General features: G+C 44.8%; 1 protein-coding gene across 5 annotated transcripts; it reads left to right on the plus strand.

The window, feature by feature from the left end:
- Positions 1-10,197: 10,197 nt before the first annotated feature.
- On the plus strand, positions 10,198-23,309 carry CLTA (clathrin light chain A). Of its 5 annotated transcripts, XM_015849509.3 has the most exons (7): positions 10,198-10,487; positions 16,367-16,404; positions 17,951-18,068; positions 19,053-19,164; positions 20,544-20,597; positions 21,815-21,850; positions 22,877-23,309. In XM_015849509.3, exons 1-7 carry the CDS (start codon positions 10,280-10,282, stop codon positions 23,046-23,048), a joined length of 738 nt encoding a protein of 245 aa, XP_015704995.2. In that variant the 5' UTR covers positions 10,198-10,279; the 3' UTR covers positions 23,049-23,309. The 5 variants fall into 5 exon arrangements, with proteins under 5 accessions (XP_015704995.2, XP_015704996.2, XP_015704997.2 ...); XM_015849510.3 differs by lacking the exon at positions 21,815-21,850; XM_085528781.1 differs by lacking the exons at positions 10,198-10,487; positions 20,544-20,597; positions 21,815-21,850 and adding exons at positions 12,817-12,856; positions 15,707-15,855.
- The last annotated feature ends 1,906 nt before the right edge of the window (positions 23,310-25,215 follow it).

Raw genomic sequence — 25,215 nt, forward strand, 5'->3', positions numbered from 1 at the left:
GGCGCTCATCTTTTCCACAGTGTCTCTTTCCACTTTATTATCCAACATCCATATTGAAACTTGCCTGCTTTCTGGCCAGTGGATTGTTACTGGAAATGTACTGAATGCGCATCTTAGAATATAAAAAGGCTTGCTTAGAAGAATGAGAGTGAGAGATACATTATGAGAGAGATACATTATGATCATGTTCATCACAGAAGTAAATAAATCCAGAAACTGGAGCATAGGAAGATCCACACAAATATGCACAGGAACTTGTTTATGGTGAGGGTGACAGAGCACTGGAACAGGCTGCCCGGGGGGTTGTGGAGTCTCCTTCTCTGGAGATATTCAAGGACCGTCTGGACACTTAGCTGTGCAAGGAAGAGGGCAAAATAAGGGCCACTGGGGTTGAACGGGTCATTCAAGGGATTGTACCAGACTCCGTGGGCAATGATGGCAGACTGCAAAGGGAGGGAGTAGGGCAGGGGGATGCTGGGGATGCTGCTGTTCTAGCGGATCCTGGATCCCTTATAAAGGTGTCAGGATGGACAGCCCGGCTGAAGAGCCTTTCTACTAATGCACTCAGCCTGAGTGACAAGCAGGAGGAACTGGAAACTGTGATGCACTCGGAAAGTTATGACATTGTTGCTATCACAGAAACGTGGTGGGATGACTCCCACAATTTGGATACTGCCATCGACAGCTATAGACTCTTTAGGAGAGATAGGCAAGGTAGGAAGGGGGGGGGGGAGTTGTTCTCTATGTCAGAGATTGGATAAACTGTGAGGAGCTCCCTATGAGAAACAGGAACAGGTTGAGAGCTTGTGGGTTAGGATTAGAGATGGGACTAATAAAGGCCAGCTGGTACTAGGTGTATACTACAGGCTACCTGATCAAGGGGAGGCTGTTGACGAGGCTTCCTTGCTCCAGATGTGTGAGGCGTCTGGCTCACAGGCTCCTGTCCTGGTGGGGGACTTCAACCATCTGGGCATCTGTTGGAAAAACCACACGGTGAGCTGCAAGAGCTCCAGAAGGCTCTTGGAATCCATTGATGATAGCTTTCTGGTTCAGGTATTGGACAGACCGACCAGAGGTGAAGTGTTGCTGGACCTGCTGCTCACCAACGCTGAGGAGATCATCAAAGGCATCAAGGTTGGAGGCTGCCTGGGCTCCAGCGACCATGCCCTGGTTGAGTTTGTGATCTCAAGCGATGTGGGCCTGGCAAAGAGCAGGACCAGGACGCTGAACTTTAGAAGAGCAGACTTCAAGCTACTCAATGGATTGCTGGCCAAGATCCCCTGGCTCCCTGCCCTCAAAGACAAGGACGTTGAGGAGAGCTGGCTGCTCTTCAAGGATGCCCTCCTGGAAGCACAAGAGGTGTCCATTCCCCTGAATAAGAAAGTGGGCAGGCAAGGTAGGAAACCGGCATGGCTCAGCGAGGACCTGCTGAGAGAACTGAGGGCGAAGAAAGGGGTGTACAAGCTCTGGAAACAAGGCTGTGTCACCTGGGAAGAATACAGGGGTGCCATCCAGACTTGCAGACAAGGGATCAGGGAAGCCAAGGCGCAGGCAGAACTGAACATGGCGAGGGACATGAAAAACAATAAGAAAACCTTCTACAGGTACATTGGCCAGAAGAGACAGGCCAAAACGGGCGTACCTGCTTTGGTAAATTTAAAAGGAGAACTGGCTTCAACAGATGAAGAGAAAGCTGAGGTGCTGAATGAGTTCTTCACCTCAGTCTTCACTGGTGGCCAGGATTCTAGTCTTTTTCACGACCCTAAGCCCTGCATCCCCAAACCTCTATGTGGGGACCAAGGAGGTAAATCCCTCCCCACTGTAAGGGTAGAGCAAGTCTGAGAGTGCCTCCTTAGAATGAATGAGTACAAGTCTATGGGGCCAGATGGCGTGCATCCCAGGGTCCTGAAGGAGCTGGCTGAGGTGGTTGCCGAGCCGCTCTCCACCATATTTGAGAAGTCGTGGCTGTCAGGTGAGGTCCCGGACGATTGGTGGAAGGGTCACGTCACTCCCATATACAAGAAGGAGAGCAGGGAGGACCCGGGGAAATACAGGCTGGTGAAACTCACCTCCGTGCCTGGGAAGATTATGGAACAGATCCTCCTGGACGACATGCTCGATCACATAAAGAATGAGCATGTGATCCGAGACAGCCAGCACAGCTTCACCAGGGGAAGGTCATGCTTAACTAATCTTGTGGCCTTCTATGATGGAGTGACGGCATTAGTGGACGAAGGGAAGGCGACCGATGTCATTTACCTGGACCTGAGCAAGGCCTTTGACATGGTCCCCCACCACATCTTCATCTCCAAATTGGAGGGAAGTGGGTTTGATGGGTGGACAACTAGATGGATAAGCAATTGGTTGAATGGCCGCAGACAGAGGGTGGTGGTCAATGGCTCTATGTCCAAGTGGAGGCCGGTAACAAGCGGTCTCCCTCAAGGGTCTGTTTTGGGACCGGTGCTCTTTTACATCTTTATTAATGACATTGATGAGGGAATGGAGTGCACCCTCAGCAAGTTTGCTGACCACAGCAAGCTGAGTGGTGCGGTAATACGGTGGAAGGAAGGGATGCCATTCAGAGGAACCTCAACAGTCTGGAAAGCTGGGCTCGGGTGAACCTAATGAGGTTCAACACAGCAAAGTGCAAGGTTTTGCACTTGGGCCGGAAGAACCCTAGTCACCTGTACAGGCTGAGAGGAGTGGTCCTTGAGTGCAGCTCGGCAGAGAAGGAGCAGGGGGTCCTGATGGACGAAAGACTCAACATGAGCCAGCAGTGCGCTCTAGCAGCTCGGATAGCAAATGGGATCCTGGACTCCATCAGGAGAGGGGTTGTCGGCAGGGATAGGGAGGTGATTGTCCCTCTCTACTCTGCTCCTGTGAGGCCCCATCTGGAGTACTGTGTCCAGGTGTGGAGCCCTGAGTACAAGAAAGACATAGAGATTTTGGAAAGGGTCCAGAGGAGGGCCACGAAGATGATCAGGGAGCTGGAGCATCTCCCCTATGAGGACAGGCTGAAGGAGTTGGGCTTGTTCAGCCTAGAGAAGAGAAGGTTGCGGGGTGACCTCATTGCAGCCTTTCAATACCTGAAGGGCTGACAATAGCAGGACTAGGGGAATTGGTTTTAAGTTAAAAGAGGGAAGATTTAGGTTGGATGTTAGGGGGAAATTCTTCACTGGGAGAGTGGTTAGGCCCTGGAAAAGGCTACCCAGGGAGCTTGTGGATGCCCCGTCCTTGGAGGTGTTCAAGACCAGGTTGGACGGGGCCCTGGGCAACCTGATCTAGTAAATGTGTTTTTGGTGGCCCTGCCAGGAAGAGTGTTGGAACTACATGATCCGTGATGTCCCTTCTAACCAGGGTCATTCTGTGTGATTCTGTGTGTGATTCTCTGTAAGCAGAGCACATTGTAAAGATGCGGTTGCGCTTGACTGGTGGAGATGACCCACCTCATGCCCTGCATAGAAGTAAAGCTGTGCCTCCCGTCTCCACATTTCCCTTTGCAGTGTGCTGTGGGAGGTCCCAAGGGAGAGGTAGCAGCAGCATGGGAGGCCTCCAGGCCCAGCAGAGGTCAGACCTGCCCTGTGCACGGCGCAGACGGATGCACTGGTGGCAACATGAATAATTTTTATGGAATTTTATTGGGGAATCAATTCTTAGGAAGGGTGGATAAGGGTAGGACAAGGGGAAATGGTTTCAGGTTAAGGGAGGGAAGATTTAGGATGGATGTCACGGGGAAGTTCTGTACTATGAGAGTGGTGAGGTGGGGGAACAGGCTGCCCAGTGAGGCTGTGGATGCCTCACCCTGTAGGTGTTCAAGGCCAGGTGGATGGGGCACTGGGCAGCCTGGTGTAAGAAATACGGAGGTTGGTGTCCCTGCCTGTGGCAGGAAGGGTTGAAAATTGTTGATGTTTGAGGCCCCTTCCAACATGGGCCATTCAGCGTCTCTGTGGTCCGATTCGGTCCGAGCCCCTGAGGGCTGCTTGTGGCCTAGTTGCAGGCCCGGCCGTGTTCTGGCCAGCTGCTGGGGTGGTGTCCTAGCACTGCCTGCGGGGTGGCCTCTTGGCAGGAGGTGCAGAGTCCTCAGCGGTGTGAGTCCTCCTCCTCTTTGGGGCTCGCCGAGGCGCCCTGCGTGAGCGCTCCCTGCCCGTGCTGGCACTGGAGGGACCTGGCACAATCCCCCACAATCCACCTCAGTGACGTGCTGCGTGTGTCACTGCTCCTCACGTAGGCGGAATGGTGCCAGTGACATCACAATGGGCCATCATCATCTGCGGCAATCCCACCCCTGCAATGGCGTCTGGGTTCTCCACAGTGCTTCAGCCCTTTCCATTCCCTGTATTACATCTGCTCACTGCTGGCATTTTGCAGCAGCATCTGAGGCTTTGATTGACTCTTCCCACTTTGCCCCAACTGTGACAAATCTCCAGGTCTATACAGCACTGATGTGCCTTCAACAGAACCCATGTCTTCCTCTGATGCAGCAGGACACTGGCCTGCTGACTTTCCCCTCAAGCCAGCACTGCTGCCCTGTTATCTGCATGTTTTCCCCAGTTCCCAGAGATTCCATTGGAGGGCCATGAAGATGATAAGTATTCTGGAGCATCTCCTCTATGGGGATAGGCTGAGACCTGCAGCCGTTCAGCCTGGAGAAGGCTAAAAGGGAATCAGCTGAAGATGGGCACCAGTCAAGTGGATGGGGCCAAACTCACTTCAGTGGTGCCCAGTGAGAGAACAAATGGGCAGCAGGCACGATTCCAGCACAGTAACTAATCAATAGAAGCTAGGTGGACATTAGATGTCCTCATGCAGGGGGTCATGGCTCAAAGTGGCTTTTGAGCACCTGGCAAAGTGGTGCGGCTGGCCTAGGGAGTACAGGTGTGTTGTTGGCACCTTTGTTCTCTCTGTACCTAGACAGGATGGACTCAGTGTGGAGCCATCCTCGGTTCTTATAAGGGCTGGCTGCTGAAGGGGGAGCATGTCTGGGGTATTGGCTGTGTAACCAGGGAGCCCCTTCACCACTTGAACTAGTTCTGTTCCTATTTTTGCATATGAGTCTGGCTCTACCTGCAGATTCTTTGCTGGATTTTGGCAAGAATCAGTCACAAACAGTTTTGGGTTTTATTTGTTTGTTTATTTGTTTGTTTTGTGTGTGTGAGCAGAGCAAGTTTGGATCCAATCTGCAGTACAACCATTTAACTGTTGTCCTGAAAACTTAATGGGAAACGATTTGGTCAATGTAGTTCTTGTTTTAGTGCTACCAGGGGAAAATTTTTAACTGAATGGTCAATTGGTCATATACCTTAAAGGGCTGGAAGAATGTACAGTTTTTGCTGTAAGCTAAACAGCTTCTTTCAGTTCCATCAGAGGTGGTAAGGGGGAGGTTTGACAACAGAAAGATAGGGCGTTACTTCCTGCATAGATGCCCTCTGTTTGATCAGACATACTAGGAAGATAAACTACTTTTTCTCCCAGGTCAGCCCTGCCTGGTTGGCTGGCGTGTGTTCTTTTGGATGAAAGAATATGATGTGCAGGGCATTCTAAAAGGGCAAGAAAATATGAAGTCAGATATATGGATCATTGCTCTGCTGAACTGGGACTTGGTCATCTTTCACTAGTGAAGAGTTTAAAAGATTTTAATGGATCTTACCAATGTGTTTAAATGCCTGACGGGAGTAAATGAAGAAGCAGCCAGGCTTTCCTCCGTGCAGTGCACTGACAGGACAGTAGACATTAGAAACAAATTCTAAAAAACTAAACTCAATTTGAGCATGCAGAAAAACATTAATTTACTGTGAAGATAGCCAGACACTCAAACGGGTTGCCCAGAAAGTTCTGCACAGTCCTGCCAACAACATATTCTTGTTGATACTGCTTACGCAAGCACGGAGAAAAAAACAAATAAAAATAACCAATGACAATCTTAATATCTCATTCCTTTACAAAACATCTAAGTTTTGTTATTTTCTCTGGGTTATTTAGCCCCAGTCAATCCATCCAAAATGGGGCCTTATAATCTCATGCTCCTCAGAGTTTACTTTCAAGATATTGACTCTTCTGTCGTTCACATGATTTCTCATATCTCATTCCTATTGTTACAAGAAAGCTTATTTAGACCGTTTCTTGTTAGCTGTAGCTGTAACTGCCTGAGTCAGTATGTGATCAGTTACCTCTTTGCATTTGCTTTGAGGGAACTTGCAGCATGACATTAAAAGGTGCACAGAATAGCTGCTGTGAAGGAGACAGATGCTGGAAGCTTCCTGTGCTTCTCAAGCCAGTTCCTTTTAGCTCCTGTATCTTGTGGGCAAGCAGCAAGCAAAATATTAGGTTCCTTAGCATAACTTCTTTTTTTTCCTCTTATCTATAGCTTGATGGTTGAGGAATCTTTTCATTGGTTTCTGGGGACAAGACGCTAGCCAACATGTGCGCTTCCTTTCTAATTGCCAAAACTATCTGCTTCTGTACAATAACAGTTCAGTGATAGAAATTTTCAGAGATGCTGTACATGTCCAGATGTCAGCTAGACGGTGCCTGTCTCATTTGAATGCCAAATAAGTTACGAGAGAGCTGAAAGCGCTTGCATTTAAATTTTCTTCTCTGGAAACATCTGTTCTAATAAATCTCTAATTTCTTAAAAGCATTCTAAGATTCCAGTGTCTTGTTGAAATTATTTCCTTAATGTTGGTAGTATGTTATTGCTGTTATTTTTTGGTAAATGCTCAAAAATTCTGATTTAACTCAGATAATATTATTGGGCCACTTGCAAGCTTATTATTTTGCTTTTTCCTTTCATGTAGTTTTAAGACAAACAAGTCCACAGATTTGCTTTTCATTTGAAATCACAATATTCTCCTTGTAATACAGGCATTAAGTCATCAGGAAGCCCCCATAGGGCTAAGAAGGATTGAAAGAGTAGAAGAGGAAGTTAGAATCATAGAATAATAGAACCATAGATGGGCCTGACTTGAAAAGGACCACAATGATCATCTAGTTTCAATCCCCCCCAACACATGCAGGGTCGCCAACCACCAGACCAGGCTGCCCTGAGCCACATCCAGCCTGGCCTGGAATGCCTCCAGGGATGGGGCATCCACAGCCTCCTTGGGCAACCTGTTCCTGTGTGTCACCACTCTCTGAGTGAAAAACTACCTCCAAATATCTAACCTAAACCTACCCTGTCTCAGTTTAAGACCATTCCCCCTTGTCCTATCACTATCCATCATTGTAAACAGATGTTCCTCCTCCTGTTTATAAGTTCCCTTCAAGCACAGGAGACGTGCTCCAGCCCTCTCATCATCTTATTGGCCCTCCTCTGGACCTGCCCCAAGAGCTCCTTGTCCCTCCTGTACTGGGAAGTACAGCTGCAGGCCTGAACGCAGTACTCCAAATGGGGCCTCACAAGAGCTGAGTAGAGGGGGACAATCACCTCCCCCTCCCTGCTGGACACCCCGTTTTTAATGCAGCCCAGAACACAGTTGGTCTTCTGGGCTGCAAGTGCACACTGCTGGCTCATGTCCAGCTTCTCATCCACCGGGACCCCCAAGGCCTTCTCTTCAGGGCTACTATCAAGATCTTCCCCCATTCTGTATATGCACCTGGGATTGCCCCAACCCAAGGGCAGCACCCTGCACTTGGCCTTGTTGAACCTCATTAAGTTCACTTGAACCCACTTCTCCAGAATGTCCAGGTCACTCTAGATGGCTTCCATTCCCTCCAGTGTATCAACTGTACTGCTCAGCTTGCTGTCATCTGCAAATTGACTGAGGGTGCACTTGATGCCATCATCTGTGTCATGGATGAAGGTGATAAAGAGCACTGGTCCCAAGACAGACCCCTGAGAAACACCACTTGTGACAAGCCTCCACCCAGAGGACCACTGATCACACCCCCAAGACTGCATCTAGACAGCCAATTCCTATTCCATCAACAGTCCATCCTTCAAATCCATACCTCTCCAATTTAGAGAGAAGGATGTGGTGAGGGACCATGTCAGAGGCCTTGCAGAAGTCCAGGTAGATTACATCTATCACCCTTCATCTATCCACTGAAGCCGTCATTCCATCATAGAAGGCCACCACATTTGTCAGGCATGAACTGCCCTTGGTGAAGCCATGCTGGCTGTCTCAAATCGTCTCTTTGTCTTATATGTGCCTTAACATGGCTTCTAGGAGGATCTGCTCCATGATCTTCACAAGCACAGAGGTGAGGCACATAGGCCTGCAGTTCCCCAGGTATTCCTTTCTCCCTTTCTTAGAAATGGGAGTAATGTTTCCCTTTTTCCAGTCACCGGGTGTTGGCAAACCTGAGGACAAAAGGTCAGCACGCTAGGACAAACAGCCACACAGCAATATAGTTAAATATGGCTGCGTCCATTTATTGCCCTAAAGGCCATGCTTTTATAGCGGACTGATGAAGGCGTTTTAAAAATCACACACACTAATTGGAGGAAAGCTACTGCAATAACAACCGTAAGACCCCCCTTCAAAGCTGCGAGCCATTCATTCTTATCCTAGAGGTGTCCTTGGTTCTCATGCTGTTTATCCTGCTCCACAGCTGCTGCTCTGTGAAGTCCTTATCTTGAACCATGGCTGCTGCTCTGTAAAATTCTTCTGGTATTAGCACAACCGGGGACATCACCAGATGGCCATGATTTTTCAAATATGATGAAGAGCAGCTCAGCAACCACATCAGCCATCTCTATCAGAACGCTAGGATGGATATCATCCAGCCCCACGGACTTATACACTTTCAGTTTCATGAGGAGGACCCCGATTTGTTCCACTGTTACAGTGGGACAGAAGCCACTTCCCACACCCTCATCTAGAGGTTTAGGGCCCTGTCAGACATGAGAAGCCTGACCGCCCGTGAAGACTGGGGCTCTTTGCTCATTCTGTGAGTATCATTTGCTGATACTCATTGGGTATCAGCTTTTTCTATGTCTGAGGAAGCCAGCTCCCCATTGCCTTTCATCAGAGGGGGACCACTCTCCTTGGCATGTCTCCTCCTGCCTATGTACCTGTAGAACCCCTTCTTGTTATCTTTCACATCTGTTACCCAAGTTAAGCTCCATCTGTTCTATGGCTTTCCTAATCCTATCTCTATATACATGGACAACAGCCCTGTATTCCTCCCAGGCTACACAACCCTGCTTCCACTTCCTGTACATGTGCGTGTGCTTTCAGGAGAAAAAAGGGACAAGGACAGTAAATTTCAGTGTGAGCATGACATGCGCTTCATGGGGCAGTTTAATTTTTACAGTCTTCTGTTATGAATGAGGCAGTCACTGCTGTTATTCTTTATTCCTTCACCTTCCTGTGGCTGATAGAGATCCATTAAAATAAATCTTAAAGGTCTGTTAAAGCTTTAACGATTCTGCGGTTTAGTGGCAGACCTGGCTGTGCGTGGTTAACACTTGAACTCCTCGGAGGTCTTTTCCATCATAAAAGATTCTATGACTCTTTTGCGGCTCGCTGCGATCACAGAATCACAGATTGACCCGGGTTGGAAGGGACCTCAAGGATCATGTAGTTCCAACCCCCCTGCCTGGCAGGGCCACCAAACATACACATGTACTAGATCAGGTTGCCCAGGGCCCCGTCCAACCTGGCCTTGAACACCTCCAAGGACGGGGCATCCACAACCTCCCTGGGCAGCCTGTTCCAGGGCCTAACCACTCTCCTAGTGAAGAATTTCCCCCTAACATCCAACCTAAATCTTCCCTCTTTTAACTTAAAACCAATTCCCCTAGTCCTGCTATTGTCAGCCCTTCAGGTATTGAAAGGCTGCAATGAGGTCACCCCGCAACCTTCTCTTCTCTAGGCTGAACAAGCCCAACTCCCTCAGCCTGTCCTCATAGGGGAGGTGCTTCGGGTGCGATCCCAAAGCACACACAGCACAGCTCAGCACTGATACCGGGCGCCAGAGACACAGCCCCACGCTGACGGAGTCACGTGACCGCTATCGACGGTGGGGGAGGGGGGGGGGGAGCCGCGCGCGCTCCCGCAGCCGAGCTTGCGCGCTCCCGTCCCCACGTCCCCTTTCCGCTCCCCCCTCCCTGCTCCCCACCACGCTCTTGGCGCTGATTGGTCCGAGCCCGCTGAGGCGCGCGGAGGATTCCGTTAGCCCCGCCTCCGCCGCTCGTTGATTGGCTTTGCCTCTAGGCGCTGCTCGTCTCCCATTGGTCTGTGCGGAGGGTCCTCCACTTCCGCGCCGATTTCTGTGTGAGGCGCAGGCCCCGCTTCCCGCCGCCGCCCGCTCCCGTCCGGTGCTGCCGCTCGTCCCTATGGCCAACATGGAGTTCTTCGGCTCGCAGCAGCCGCCGGCCACCGCCGGTAACGGGGCGGCGGACGGCGCCGAAGAAGACCCTGCCGCTGCCTTCCTGGCGCAGCAGGAGAACGAGATCGCGGGCATCGAGAACGACGAAGGATACGGCATTCTGGAGAGCGGCGACGTGCCCGAGGCGCTGCAGGCGGCGGACGGCTTCGACTCCGGTACGGTGCGCGGCCTCTCTCTCCCCCATCCCCGTTGGCCTCCGGGTCGCTCCGACCCGGTGTGGCCGGCTGGCTGCATAGCGCCTAAAGCGGCGGGCTGCGCTCACAGGAGCGGCTGGGCTAATGTTTAATTGTACTCAACCTCTGGCTGTTGTGTCTCTGTAACCTTTGTACCGAAGGTGAGAAAACTGACGCTGCAGAACGGGTTGTTGTGCTCAGAGTAGTTCTGTATTATGGGGATCTGCGTGAGGGGGTTCTCCGTTAGTGTGAGTGTGGGTGAAGTGATCCTGAGCCTCTGGCACCAGTGCCTTTAATCTGGATTCTAAGTGTAAAGGAGCTGTGAACGTACTGAATGCTGTTCCTGTGTTGCTGCCTCGAGTTCATCTCTGCGCACAGGGGAGCGTGTTTTGATCTTGAGGGCCATTCCTTTGTCGCTTCCTGAACTGGCAGCCAGCTTCTTCAGTCTGAGCTGAATTACTTTGCTTGCCAGTTCACTATTGAAAGTTCTTCAGATTTAAGTTTTCAACATGAAACACACTGAAATGAGTCGTTTGTGGGGCTGTTGGTTCAAAATATCCCTTAGAACAAAGCGCAGTTAAGTTAGCTGAGTAATGGAGACCTGCTGTATCCAGTGCTAACCTAGAGGTACTGCAGCGCTTAGAACCTGGCTCATTCATTAAGGACTGGCTATACAGACTGCATGTTTCCATGCAAATATCTTTGTCACATGAAGTAACATCCTCAAGCACTAAAACACGAGAGTTATCATTAGAACGCCATCCTCTTCCAATAGCAGGTATAATGTGACTCGCAGACTTTATAAGACAGAAACAGGCTGTGTATGAATCCCCTCTCAGAAGCCCCAGATGTTGTTCTGTAAGACTTTATATGGCAGAGAAGAAAGTTGTTGGATGTTCACATCTCAAAGGGTGCTGGAACCAACTGGACTTGTGATTTCTGTGTGTGCGGTCTGGCTCTTGCAGTGTGATTCCTTGCCAGCTTGTTAAATGCTTCCAGGTTGGGTGGAAATGGAAAAGTAGTTCAGCTGTGGCTGAAGAAATTTTTCACTTCCTTTGTGAAACTGTTACTGGAGAACTTCCTGTAGAAGGAGAGCTGTAAAGTAGTGTGTGTAATAATTTGATCCAAGCATTTACAAAGTCTAGGTGTGGTCTGTATGTCATTTTGCTTTTTGGTATGAATTTGGATTTTCACTGATGCTCTGGCCTGTTGTACAGGTGTAGCTGATAATCTTTTTTGGAGTTCTGGTGGTTGCCTTGTTAATACAACATCTATTTGTTGACTATTGAAGCCTTTATTCCCTATTAGGAAGAATAGAAGGTGCAGTTTGCAATAATGCAAAGTGTGCTCGTTCAGGTGAACTCCTGATTTATGGATCTGCTGGATAATTTTGTTTCTTTCTCAATGCTGTACAAGAATTGTATCTGAGGCAATTCTCTACTAAAGTGTGAAGAGCTTAACTTCAAATGTTATGAGAAATAGTCTCCAGCTTCCTTAAATAAGCTTGTGAAAAACATGCTGTCTCACACAACAAACTGTTTAAGCTAAGTCTATTTAGAAAAATAAGTTAAACTCAAGGTCAGTGTTGAACTTCATGTACTTAGGCTAATGAAAACATAGTTATGGTAATTGAAACTGTATGCCTGTTAATTGTAGCAGCATTGGGTACTCTGTGTTTGGGGGAAGGAGCATAATGTTGTTGAGCTCACATGGGCTCACTGAGCTTCACTTCATATTGCTTCTGTCAGGTCTGGAATATTGGCCCTTATGTACATAGCCATTCCTGGGCATGTAAAAACTAGTCTTGTTTTCACTTGAAATGTGAAGCATAATCAGTATCTCAGAAGACAAATGCTGTATAAATATAGCACTATAGAGCAGTTGTCTGGTTATTTGTATCCTGATCTCTTGTGGGATCCCCTTTCCAGTGAGGAAACAGTTACAGTGGTTCACTTGCTGTGTCCACTCAACAGGAGTGAATATGTTTGTGTTGAAGCATCTGCATGTCAATGTAAAAATCCTGTAACAGCTTGTTGGTGGCTTCCTACTGAGAAAAACACTCAGTGGCAAGCAGTTCTGTGTTAACAATCATGAAAATACTACTCAAGTTTAAGATAGTCTGTCTGGTCTTAAACATTGACTTCAGTTTCACATTCAGTTGTCTTTACGTGAACTTCAGGGAGTGATGCATCTCATCTTCTGAAGAGAAGCACATGAGCCTTATGAGGTTTTGGCTGGAAAGCAGATTTCTTCCTCAGTGATGCAAGAAATTATCTTAAAAGAATAAGGAAGCAAAGCCCTCAACTACTTTTAGAAAATAAGCCATGAAGAGAATACTCACTATTTAAAAGGTATGCTAGAAGTAGCTCATAAAAGCAAAATTTTACGCAGTCGTATTTTAGTTAATTTCTCTTGCGTGGGGGATGTTGTCTAAAGTCTACTTGATAAGAAGAAATCAGAAGGAATTAATCCATGAAATACAAAATGCCTGGGCTTGAGTTAGAAATGTTACTCTTCATGGTCCTCTGTTTGGTTCTGTTAGCCTTCATCTGTTGTGTTGACTGTAAATCATTGCAGAGGCTACTGAATAAGGCTGAAACCATTTTGTGCTGCATAGCTGTGTGGTCTTAGAGCAAGGCATTGCATTTGATTTAAAGAAGAAACTATGGAAAATATTTTGTTAATGCTTGCTTGCAATACCACAGTAGTCTTTAGATGTTGTGGATAAGTGGGATTAAGTTTTGCAGAAGGAGAGGTGTTGTAAGACTGCTCTGCTTTAACAAAGCTAAAGAAACGACAGTGGAACACCTAAAATGAGACAGCATCAAGATGTTGCCCTTTTTCTTCCTTATCTCTGTGTACAGACGTTTCTCCAACTGTCCTTGCATTCCACTGCAATCTTTAGGATAAAAGGGGTGTTGGAAGTAAACAGCTCCTAGAAGAATGCTAGAAGGACTCTAGATGACCCTGAAGATCGCCTAAATAAGGCCATGTCTGTTAGTCAGTTGTTGGGAGTGGATAGGGTAAAGAATTTGGGAATGTAACGGATATGTAATACATGTGAAAATATGACCTATTTGCAAATGACCAACTGGTGGAGCATTCTTGGAGAGGTACCTGATGCTACCTCAGCGCTGCCAATAAGGAATCCCTTGCTTAACTATAACAAAGCTTTGCTGTTAAGTTTCTACGCATCAGTTTCTTTGAATCACTTTCTAAATCAGTTGATCTTCACTTCAGCAAGCTTGACAGCTCAGTTGCTGGAATTCAGTTCAAAGCTAACTTTAAATGAGAATTGTGTCAACTCTGAAGGCCAAACCTTTCCTTTGGCACTGGGATTTGTCTGTAGTTTTTCCTTACTTAGTACTACCAGGAGAACAACTGCTTTCGGATTAATTTTATTCCAAGTCCGGTGCTGTCTGCTTGATCTTACCTGGTCCGGAAGTTCAGCTTTCTTGGTTGTTCCTTTCAGCTTGAAGCTGAACTTTGCAAATTAAATGCATGCTAACTTGTAGGACTGAAGTGAAAAAACTGCTCTGATCTTCAAGGTACATGGCCAATTCTCTTGTAAGCTGTTGTACATTTGGAGGACACTGATTCCAGCTGTTTCTAGCAAGCTCAACTGTTGTTTCCCTCCTGTGCAGGCAGACAGTGGATACAGCTGATACAGCTTCTGCTTAACTCACAGGCTCAGGCTAAAAGGTGTCTGGGTGGAACTCTGGAAGTTTGTTACTTTATTGCCAGCATGTTCTGGAATTGTGGATACTTGGATATTCTCTGTGCTTTGTCCAAAGTTCAGAAGGAAGCACCAAGGAATATGGGTTGTCCTTAACTTTATCAAAAAGCATGGTGTTAACTTCCGGAGCTTTAAGGTGCTGTGTTAGGCATGGATGGACTCTGAAGGCAGTAGAGAACTGTCATTGTTCATAACTGCTGAAAACATTTTTCTGGGGAAGTTGTATACAAAATGACGTCCCTTTGTGAACAAGGAAATCTGATACACGGATTGCTTTGCTTTCTGAAACAAAGATTGGCTAACTTTTTTTTTTTCTATATTTCATAGTGAGTTACACAAATACTGAGACATTAGAGCTGAAGAGAGAATATCTGACTGTTGATTCTGTTCCCATTAGTGTACTTGTGTTGGCACATGATAGCACAACAATAGTGTTCTTTTTTATTTTCAGCAGGCAGTGTGCTTTGTCAGCATGCTGACTCAGCATTGTAATCACAAGTTCTAAGGAAGCTTAAAACAGATGAGAATCTGTAGTATTTTTTAATGCCTGTGACTTGTGTGCCCTCTAACCATACTTTCTGCTGTACCAATTAATGTCTAAGCAGAAGAAAAGTAGTCTTAAGACAAACACAACTGTTTTTCATCCCTGCAGGAATGTTGTTCCTTTTACCTCTTGCAGGCTACCAGCTTGAATGCTGAAGACTTCAATGAAAGTTTTCTCTTTGCATTATGACAAGAAAAATCTTAAAGATGTAATCCCCCTTGCCTAGCTGTTCCATGGAGCAACTGCCTTCCCTCCGGATATTAGAACTACATTTATTTCAAGACTAACCTTTCTTGGGTTCTCTCTCCAACTAGGTTCTGTCTGATGGTGCAGGTTGCTCTTGGCTCTTCCCATGTAGGCACTGTGGACAGCTAATTTGTATTGACAGAAACCACCAGAACAAGTTACAGATCCTGGCTTAGCTGTAATTCCAACCCAGTCTAAAAAGGTGAAGAGCTGCAGCATCCTTTTGTAGCGTGAAGTGTAAGCAGGTTTCCTTTGCGGCCTTTGGTCTTCCTGAATCTAATGAGGACAGCTGTTGGTTGTGCTTGGTAAGGCACCAAGGGCTTGGTAACAACCAGTGTTTAATGGTAAAGGTACAAGGAGAACTTGCAACAAATAGAGCATGCGGCATCATGACAGTCTGCTCCAGGTGAATTAATGACCTTATTTAGGAAGCTAATGTGAAATGCTTGAGTTTCTGTCTATTGTTTGTTGACTTTGGTACTATCTCAGCTTTCGCTGTAGAGTGTGTTTATGTGGCAGAAACACTTGTGACGGGCTTATCCAGGGTAGCATTATGGATGAGGCAAAGTTGTTAATAACTTGATATATTGCACAGGTACAGAAAGTGGTTCCTGAAAATCTTGCTGCCTTCTGCATTGTCTGGAGACGCTTTTCACAGTTGATGCATGTTTCCAGGTCTTTCTTCTGATGAGATTCTAAGCTTCTGTGGCAAGGATTCCAGCTGATTTTGTTCCAGAGACTCTGCTGCAGTGTTGTTTCAGAAGGAGTAATGCAGCTGGAATTAGGAAGCTATCAAAGATATCATTGCAGGAGAAACGTGAAAGGTGATTTTTGGTGGGGATATTAATATAAATTTTGGACTTGCTGGGAGTTAGGGGGTAACAAAACCATGATAAGATTTAGGAAGTGTTGCCCTATCAGATTGTTAGTCTTCCAGGTAGTGTGAGAAGAGTAAATCATATTTAACTTCTGAACAGTTGTCTAGTATTCATTTTCTGAGACAGGGATGAGAAAATTAGAGAAACTCCAGGACATTCCCCAAAGCAGCGTCTCAGCAATATCAGCTCTGCTTTTTGAGTAGCCTATGGTGAGACTTCATAGTGAAGAACTGGCTTTAGTTCTGAAGAATAATGACTCACTGTCTCTTGTGTCCTGGAAAAGGAAGAAAAGTGTAGAGAATAAGGAATTGACCCTATGGGGGATTGAGTAACATTCACTTACATAAATGTCCTACTGGAGGTGCCGTAATAAAGGATTTCAGACAAATAACTGTCTGTAATAAATCTAATTGTATTGTTTTTCTCAGATTGTTAAACTACAGTTATTTCTCTACAGGTGCTGTTGATGGAGTGATGAATGGAGTTGTCTATCAGGTAAGATAGAAGTAATCTTTGCTTAGAATGTGCTGTTTACTGTGAGAACTTCAATCTTGACTTGGACTCACCATTGCTTCTCTAATGTGCTTGTCTCATGACCTCCTAAAGCTGCTGGTGCTCCATCTCTGAACTTGAGGGCATCTAAAGGCAGCAGTCTATTTTGAGCTATGGTTGAATGGGACGTGATCACTGTGAGCAGGCTGACAGGCTCTGTAATATGACTTAACATTTACTTGATACTGCCTAATAAACCGAATAGAACATGTTCTGACTACCTACTTCAGAGTCAGGTTTTATAAGTTGCTTACTCTTTGAGGGTAACTCATGTTGTCTTATCAAAGTTGGTCTTACAAGGAACAAATTGACTGAAAATATTGTGTATTTCTTAGTGATGTAAAGTTGCATCACATTAAATTGCTGGCAAATGGCTCATTCACATTATGAAAGCATGTTTGTCGTATTACAGACAATGTTTTGTCTGTGTCAGGGAGAAACAGCATGCTCACACAATTGTTGTGGAATAGTTGAATTAATACCAGTTTGGATAAGGCGTTGCTGATTGTTAAGAGAGTTATTTGGGTAGCCCTGTTTACTTAAAATACTTAAAAGAGAGCAGGATATAAGCTACTTTTCCATAGACATAAGTGAATGCTGAGATGGATGGAGACAAACTGCTTTCACTGCTACCGTTCTTATATCCTCACTGTTGCTGTTAGGTTCTTGGGAAAACTGCTCTGTGTCGCATTATACAATAAAAGGCAGATGAAATTCCTTGATTGTTTTATTCTTATCAACTGCTTTGTTTGATAGAGCTTCCACTTGATGAGGTATTTAATCTGGTATGGGCATAGTGAACCAATGGAAAGAGTTGGACTTGGAGTATATTCTGTGGCAATGCGCTCATCTTTGAAAGTCTAATGTGTTAATAACCCTATGCACTGTAAGTCTTTGAACTGCTGTATGTTAAACTACAAGTGCTAGCATAGCTTTTAACATTTAAGGAAAAAACCAACAGTGCACCTTGTGTTCTAAGCAGCTTATAGCAGTCCCAATTCTGTAATGCACCTAACTGATATTAGAAGCCAACTTCCTTTGAGGCTTGCAAATTTCTCTAAAGCAAACGTGCAAATTATAGAGAACACTTGAATCTCCTGTGCACAAAAAGACTCTTCAAAAATATACTTTTGTTGCAGATATTTAATGTGAAATGAGCTGGGTTGTTTGTAGGCCTACAGCTGAGATTCTAGGAATCATCTTCTGCTTTCTTTGGTCATAGACCTCTGGCACAGTTTGAATTCCCAGTCAGCTTGAATTTGTTTGATCCCCAGTTGCTAGAGGCAAATCCACATTAGTTCACAACAGTTGTGCTGCCCTCTGTAGCAAGGGATTTTTCATCACGTGGTACAAATGTGGTATAGCATCAGAAGAATATCATACATTCAGTTCAAGTGTCTGCTTCTATGTAGCTTGCAGGTAGTTATCTGAAATGTACAGTTTCAATGTATAAATGACATTACTATTCTTTCTCTTCCTCCTCCCCAAGGAGAGTAATGGCCCAACAGACTGCTATGCTGCCATATCACAAGTAGATCGACTGCAGTCGGAACCAGAGAGCATTCGTAAGTGGAGAGAGGAGCAAAAGGAGCGCCTTGAGCAGCTTGGTAAGAAGAGTGTTTGTTGTAGTAGTATTCTATGTTGGAACTCAGAAGTGGCAGTTTCTTAAGCAGGAAACCTTTTCAAACAATGGCTTCTAGCTCTTTGGAGTTTAACTTGCTGCTTGAGCAAGACTTGCAGTAAGCAAACTTTTAATATTAGTGAAGGACTTAGGTAGCAAGTGGTTCTCTGAACTCCTTTCCAAAACTACTGAAGTGACCTGTGCTTAACTTACCAGTCAGTTCCTCATTTCTGTAAACAGAAAATGAACAACTTTTATCAGCAGAAAAGGATTGAGTAGATACACCGGTCAGCACTTTTCTCCAAGGGAGTAGATTGCTCATTTTAAGATTGCTGAGGCCACTTGTTGTGTAGGTATTAATCCAAAAGCATAATTAAATAACCAAGTAGTAACTAAATTTATCTATCAAAGGCAGCCATACCCACCTGTGGGCTGATCCTATAAGCTGATGTTCTTTCCAGTTTCAGGCCTTACTTTGAGAGTGTCAGGACAGCCTTCTGAACATATGATTCCAGACAGAGCTGAGCCTGTTGTTCCTCTTTTATACCAGTTACTACAGACGAGTTTATCCTGAACTTACGTGTAAAGGCAAACTGACTATCACATTCCCTTAATTTGTTTAACGTAGAGAGTTTACTCAGCTTTATTCTAGAACAGTCATAGCAAGGTAACAGTTTATTAGAATGGTTTGTGGGCTAGCAGACTTACTGAATTATAATTAGTCCACAGATGCTTAGACTAAACTGAACTAGACTGTCTCAGTGCTGTACAGAGACATTCTGTTTAGCTCACCTTCTGAATGTTGAGGGCATTAGAATTCTCGTGGCCTAAATCAGGAAAAAAAAAAATCTATATTTGAGTGGACTAAATAACAATTTGCACTAGACTACACCCTTGAACTATCGGTTGAAATGATAATGAAATCCAAGTTGAAGAAACATGACTGACAAATCTATTCTTGAATCTTTAGATGCTAATTCAAGAAAACAGGAAGCAGAATGGAAGGAGAAAGCAATAAAGGAGTTGGAGGAGTGGTATGCCAGACAAGATGAAAAGCTCCAGAAAACAAAAGCTAGCAACAGGTAAGGTTTCTCCAGTCATCTGAGGAGCTATATTGCTGGCTGTGGAAGTAATCAGGTGAGGGAGAGAAGAGTAGAATGTCTACTGTATCCTAAGACACTGGTCCTTTAGCCGCTTAAGTAACCTATCCAATTAAGAGATGAGTGTCCAGTTGTAGACTAGTCTTAAGTTTCTTTAAAGATTAGCTTAAATGAGAACACTAAAATTATGAGCTATTCCAGAAGCTTCCTTAAGACAACATTTGAATTTGGACAGAGCTGATCAGTCTGCTTGCTGCTCTGTATGTATGCAGCTGTACTACTCTTCAGTGACTAATTACCTGCAGCTTGCAGCCTTTCTTGCCACCTCTCAGAAACTTGAAAGCAGTCTTGTAGTAATTTTGATACAAATCATTTTGTTAGATATCTTAAAACATTTGGCTGCTGCTTGTGGAAGTTTGAGAAATAAGCAGAGCTCTGTGAGTGAAGAATTAAACACTGACTGCTTAACTCATTAAATGTCATGCTTGAATTAGCTCATTATGGGCTGTGGAACAGAAACAAATGACCTAGACATAATCTAGTAAATTCTTACATTTCCTTAGAAGCTCCCTGCATTTTGACTTCTGGCTACATAAAGGTAAACATGATAGTGCTGACTTAATAACACTTAGGTCTTTACTTCTGACCTAAGGCTGCCAGAGTCATTTTCTTTAGGTAATCATTGGGGCTGCTTTAACCTTTGGAAATCTGTAGACTTAAAGTTGAAGTGATTTTTGAAATGCCATAACCTGAAGGGCTATCAGGTTTATTTTAAGTAGTCTTAGGTAGACTTTACTTACTAAATGAGAAAAGGAGACTTTGTACTTCCTACAGAACTATAGATTTGACAGTCCTATTCCCTCAGATATAGTCTTTCTGTTGGGCTGAAAACAGGATAACTGCTGTTACAGGTAGTGGCAAGAGGTCATTACCCCTTTAGCTTGGCCAGTGGTTTTAGATGAGAGAGTGCATTCTGGAGAAGGGTCGATTTTAAAAAGAGTTGCAGTCAGAAAATTAAAGTGTTTATCTGAGGGAGTGTTCAGCATTCTCACCAACCTGGTGAGATCTCTCTACTACGAGTAGTCTCTGCTACCTGGAGGTGATTTAATGCTAACACAGAGTCTAGCCCTAAACTAGGTGGTCCTAATTTTCTATGATGTAGGAGGGTATTTGTGTTGCCTCTCTGAGTCAGCAGCTTAATTGGTATGTTCCATATGGTAGCTGCTTCCGTGTTTCAGTGAGTGTAGGTGATACTAGTTAAATCTGCTTTTTAAAACTGCCTTCAGTTGTGTTCTGTACTTCTCATCCTTATCTCTTTTCTCCTGCCTGCTTGCCTGCCTGTTGGACTATTTGCTACCTAGGGTGGCAGATGAAGCTTTCTACAAACAACCCTTCGCTGACGTGATTGGTTATGTGTATGTTGCTTAACTACTAATTCTGTTTGCTAGTCAGCTAGGTAATGAGGAGGGTCAGAAATAGCACTGAATGTCCAAAGGTGTCTTCTGCCAAATATTTCAGCCACTATGAGTAGAATAGCCTTTTTTCCCTGTTGTTCCGAATATGATCTGCAGCATTAAGTGCTGTTTTTCTGTAAAGATCATATCCAGCATGTTTAAATTATGCAGAATACATACCACTGGAATTTTGTCAGTGATTCAGTAGCCTGTAATGTGTTGGGCTTCACAGTTTACTGACTTTCCAGGCCAATACAGCAAGATGCTTTGATGCATATATAGGTTACTGTCAGATGGAATCTCATGTGGGTGCTGTATTTAGTCCCAATCATTCCCATGGTTAAGTATAGAGTATAACTGCATTTTTTTTTTTTTTTTTGGTAATAGGCATTGTGTGCCTGGTCTGTGCCACTTGCCTAAATAACCAGAAAAATATTAAAATGAGGTTTGCATATTGTGCAAGAGGAAGAAATCACATGCTTTAATCAAGGTAGAAGAGGTGCCTATAGAATTTAGGATGCTATTAGAGAAAATGTGGAAAAAACAAGATGATGGTACTAGATGGCTAGCATTAGCTGCTGGCAAGAGAGTGTCTATGTGTGGATGTATTGCCAGCCTCACAGGTCAGTGAGAAGGCAGCCATGATTTTCAAGCCACAGTAACACAGTAACTATGCTGATTTCTGTGGGGAAGAGGGTTGCAATGTTCATTGGCTCGTTTGTGTATTTTAATTTCTCCCTTTAATTTTTAGACTTTAATTGAAATATAGCCATGTCACAGATTCTAAGGCGACACCTTTAGAAGGTGTACTGCTGAATCATGGTGTGTCTTTGTGTGCATTTATACTGCAGATCAAGTGTGGAATTAATTACCTAATTGTAGACAGATGTAAAGCAAGACTTGTGAAATGATGGATTTACAGGTGGTGTTTGACTTTGTTCTGAAGTCTCCTGGAGTTAACTTAGATTTATTATTTTTTTTTCCAATAAAATCCTTATTTTTCCTGTAGCAAATGTGCTGTGCAAGTGCTGCAGAATAAAATTGGCAGCATGCTTCCTGAATGTAGGCCGAACTGCTAGTGCATGTTGAGCCAGCTGACCATCTGCATTAAACTCATTCTCATTTTCTATATCTGACTTAAACTTTCTCTCGTTTCTTTTCTTCTCTTCACCTTTAAGCACAAACATAAATCATCCTTGCTACAGCCTAGAACAGTTAAGTAAAAAATCTTCACTGCCCCTTAAAAGTGTCATGTCACATAAAGTAGCAGTGTTGTAGTGATCCTTGTCTTCAGTGGTGTCTGTAACCTTATCATCCCTGTGAACAGTGCGAACCCTCATGGGGGAGTCATCCTCACTGCTTTTTCTGTACTGCTTGTTGGAGTAGATGGATTTGGTTTGATCTCTGAATGCTTACTGCTCTTTTACTCAGGTAGCTACCAAAGCTCCAGAGTTCCAGTAAATGGTACTGGAGCGTTACACGTGCGTTGAAGCAGTGCTGTGGGCAGCACAGAAATGCCAGAAGGGTACTTCTGGGAAGCCATTGGTGCTAACCTGTTCATATTGTGTAAAGCCTCCTTAGGGTGAGAAGAGGGGGAACGTGTTTATCGTGCTAGCTGACTTCAGATGAGTCATCCTATCTGCCAAGATGTGCTTTAGACTACAGCACCCACAGGCATGGAATTCATTAATTACATTCCTTCTGATTTGTGCTGCTTCCGTACAGCATTGGGAAACATCAGCAGATAGTTTTATGATGGCCTAAAGGCCTTGAGACTGATTTAAATCCTCAAGTGGAATCTGTTTTAAGATAAGCTTGCGGGGAACTGTATATTTCTAGTTGGCAAGTGTCCAAAGCAAGCCATCAAGCAGCAGAAGCTTAAATATTTAAGACTTGGGTGTTTTTTCCTTAAATAAAATGTCTACATAGGAGTATCTTACCTTCTGGCAGTTTGGGTGGTGACCCCTGTTAGGCAAAGACTCAAAGACTACTCTTAAAACCAAACACCTGTATTCCAACATTTTACACAGCAATCTTTTGCACTGCTTGTGCACAGCATACTACTGCAGCCTACTTCCATCTCCAGGGCTGGGGCAGTGGGAGCTTAAGTAGCCATAATGTTCACAAGCAGCTGTCAGGTCACATTTCTTATGAAACGTGCTGAAAGGAACTGCATCCTGTAAGTGGGAAGGAGTGCCTTATGTTGGGCGTTAACACAAGGTCCATTGCATTGCTTTCAGGGCAGCTGAAGAAGCCTTTGTGAGTGATGCAGAAGATGTTTTTCCGGGCACTGAGTGGGAACGTGTGGCTCAGCTCTGTGACTTTAATCCCAAGTCTAGTAAGCAAGCTAAAGATGTGTCCCGCATGCGTTCAGTCCTCATCTCACTCAAGCAGGCTCCGCTGGTTCGCTGAAGGAAAGCACAATGGAAACACTACAAATGCAATATCTTAACCTTACTCAGAGAAGCTATGTTTGCTGTAATTGGATTAATTGTTTCTATGTCTTTGTTGGACCAAACATGATGTATCTAGAGTCGATCATTGTTTGATTGCATGTTCTTCTTCATATTGTCTTTGTTTTAAATGAGAGTCTTCTGAACTGTAGTCTGTGCTGTTTGCACTGAGAAGTCACTTCCAGCGTTACTGATATTAAAGATGTGTTAAACTGCAAAACGTGTGGAGTCTGGATGAATTGATAAGCTCTCCTGCACCCTTTTCACAGAGAGTGTTTTAGTCAAGTGTTTCTCTTAATTGGCGATTTCACTGTGCTAGTGAACAGCCAGACAGCAGTATCTCTAGTTTTTCGGAGGCTTTCCAGCTTGTGTCTCTGTAAGCTTTCTTTAAGCTCTTGAGAGTGCTAGTTAGAACTGCTTCCTTATCCAATTTGTTACACAAGACAGAAGCTTTGGGAAACTGGAACACCAGGCTTGTTAAGGAGCTTATCTTAGTTCTGGTGGAACCAAGGACACCACCTTCTGCAGGTAAGCAATTCTGCATGGTTTTCTACTGTGTGTGACAGACTCACTCCAGCTATAGCTTTTAGGTTAGTAAAATAATACAAGGGCACTGAGTTCTTAAAGGCTCTGACGTTCATCTGCTTGTTGGGCTGTCTGTTTTGTCATATAAGTATTCAACACTGGTTTCATGTGCAGAGCCCTTTTGTGTGCAGGCTGCCTGCAGCTAAGCTGCCAAGCAAAGGGAGGGAAAATTCTGCTGCTGCTTGTGTAGCAATTGGATTGCAGCTCTTTCCCAGAGTGGGTTGAAACAAACTTGCTTGGAGATGTTCCTTCCTTGGTTCTTCTGCCTCACCCAGCATTCAGATCAGATTGCAGCTTTGCTCTGGTTGGTACAGTAGCTTAGCTGGTGTGTAGAATTTCTTAATCTTTAGTGCATGAGCTGAGAGCCTAACTCAGTTTGGGGAGGATTCCAGATGCAGACTAAAGCTCTCTGGAGTTTAGAGGGAGCTTTCTGTGTGCCAGTGTGTGCCCCTTGTGTCCTGTCCTGGCACTGGATGTTTCTGCAAAGAGCCTGACTCTGTTTTTTTTATGCTGTCCCTCCAGCTATTCATACACATTGATACGATCCCCCCGAAACTCCACTTCTCCAGGCTTAACAGTCTCAGATTTGGTCCTCTTCCATCTGATGCTGTTTGTTTATTTATTGGAAGTTGTCAGTAGCTATGAACCCCCTTTATTTTTTCTGTGCAGCTCGTCAAGAGAAGAATGCATAGTTTACTGGCAAGTATTTGAGAAGGGACAAGGGATTGTCTGTTGAGGTTGACAAAAGAGGATTCATCTGGTGGTACCTGTCACACGGGCAAGCTTGTTCCTCTGCAGAGCAGTGATGCTGCAGCAGCATGCTGGCACTGAGCGCAGCCTGCGCAAGGCTGTGCAGTCTGCAGATCTTCACTGTCAAAGGTTGTCAATGGAGGCCTTTGTGCAGTGACTGGGTGTGGGATGCTCTGTTTAAATTAGGAGTTGTAGCAATGGTGGCCTAATTGTAAAAGCAAAGCAAGAGTGGTGAGGGGAGGTACTGTCTCTTTTTAAGCTTCTGGAAAAAAAAATTGTGAGCTCTCAAACAAGACTGTCTTCAGCTAAAAGTTAAAGCTTTGTAATGATTTGTGGTTTGCTTATGGTACTGCTGATACCTGTATGGGAGCGGGAGGAGGGCTGCAGACATAAAAGCTCTCCTCAGTTATGAAAGTAGCAGAAAACTGGCTGTTTCCCATGTCCTTGTTGCCTTCCTCACTCTGAAAAAGGAGTAATCTTAGTCTGACTTCACACCAAACTGGAGCGTACCATGCAGTCAGTGTTTTGGGCATCATTCTGTTTCCACAGAGCAGACTACATAGTTTGTGTTTTGTGTGAATTAGCTGATGGACCAACCCAGAAGTGCTACAGTCATGTATTCAAACTTCATCCATGGACTTTAGCTGTGTCTTCTTCAGAACCTCATGAGCATCTTTAGCTGTTTTTAAAACACATACTTACAGACCCAGAGCGCAAAACATCTGCTTTCAGAGTACAAAGCAAACATAGCTGTGTGCCAGACTAAAACACAGCTGTACTAAATGCACAGC

This window comes from Coturnix japonica, chromosome Z, assembly GCF_054131305.1.
Source record: "Coturnix japonica strain WE chromosome Z, WE-NBRP24, whole genome shotgun sequence".
In the NCBI taxonomy this organism is placed as follows: Eukaryota; Metazoa; Chordata; class Aves; order Galliformes; family Phasianidae; genus Coturnix; species Coturnix japonica.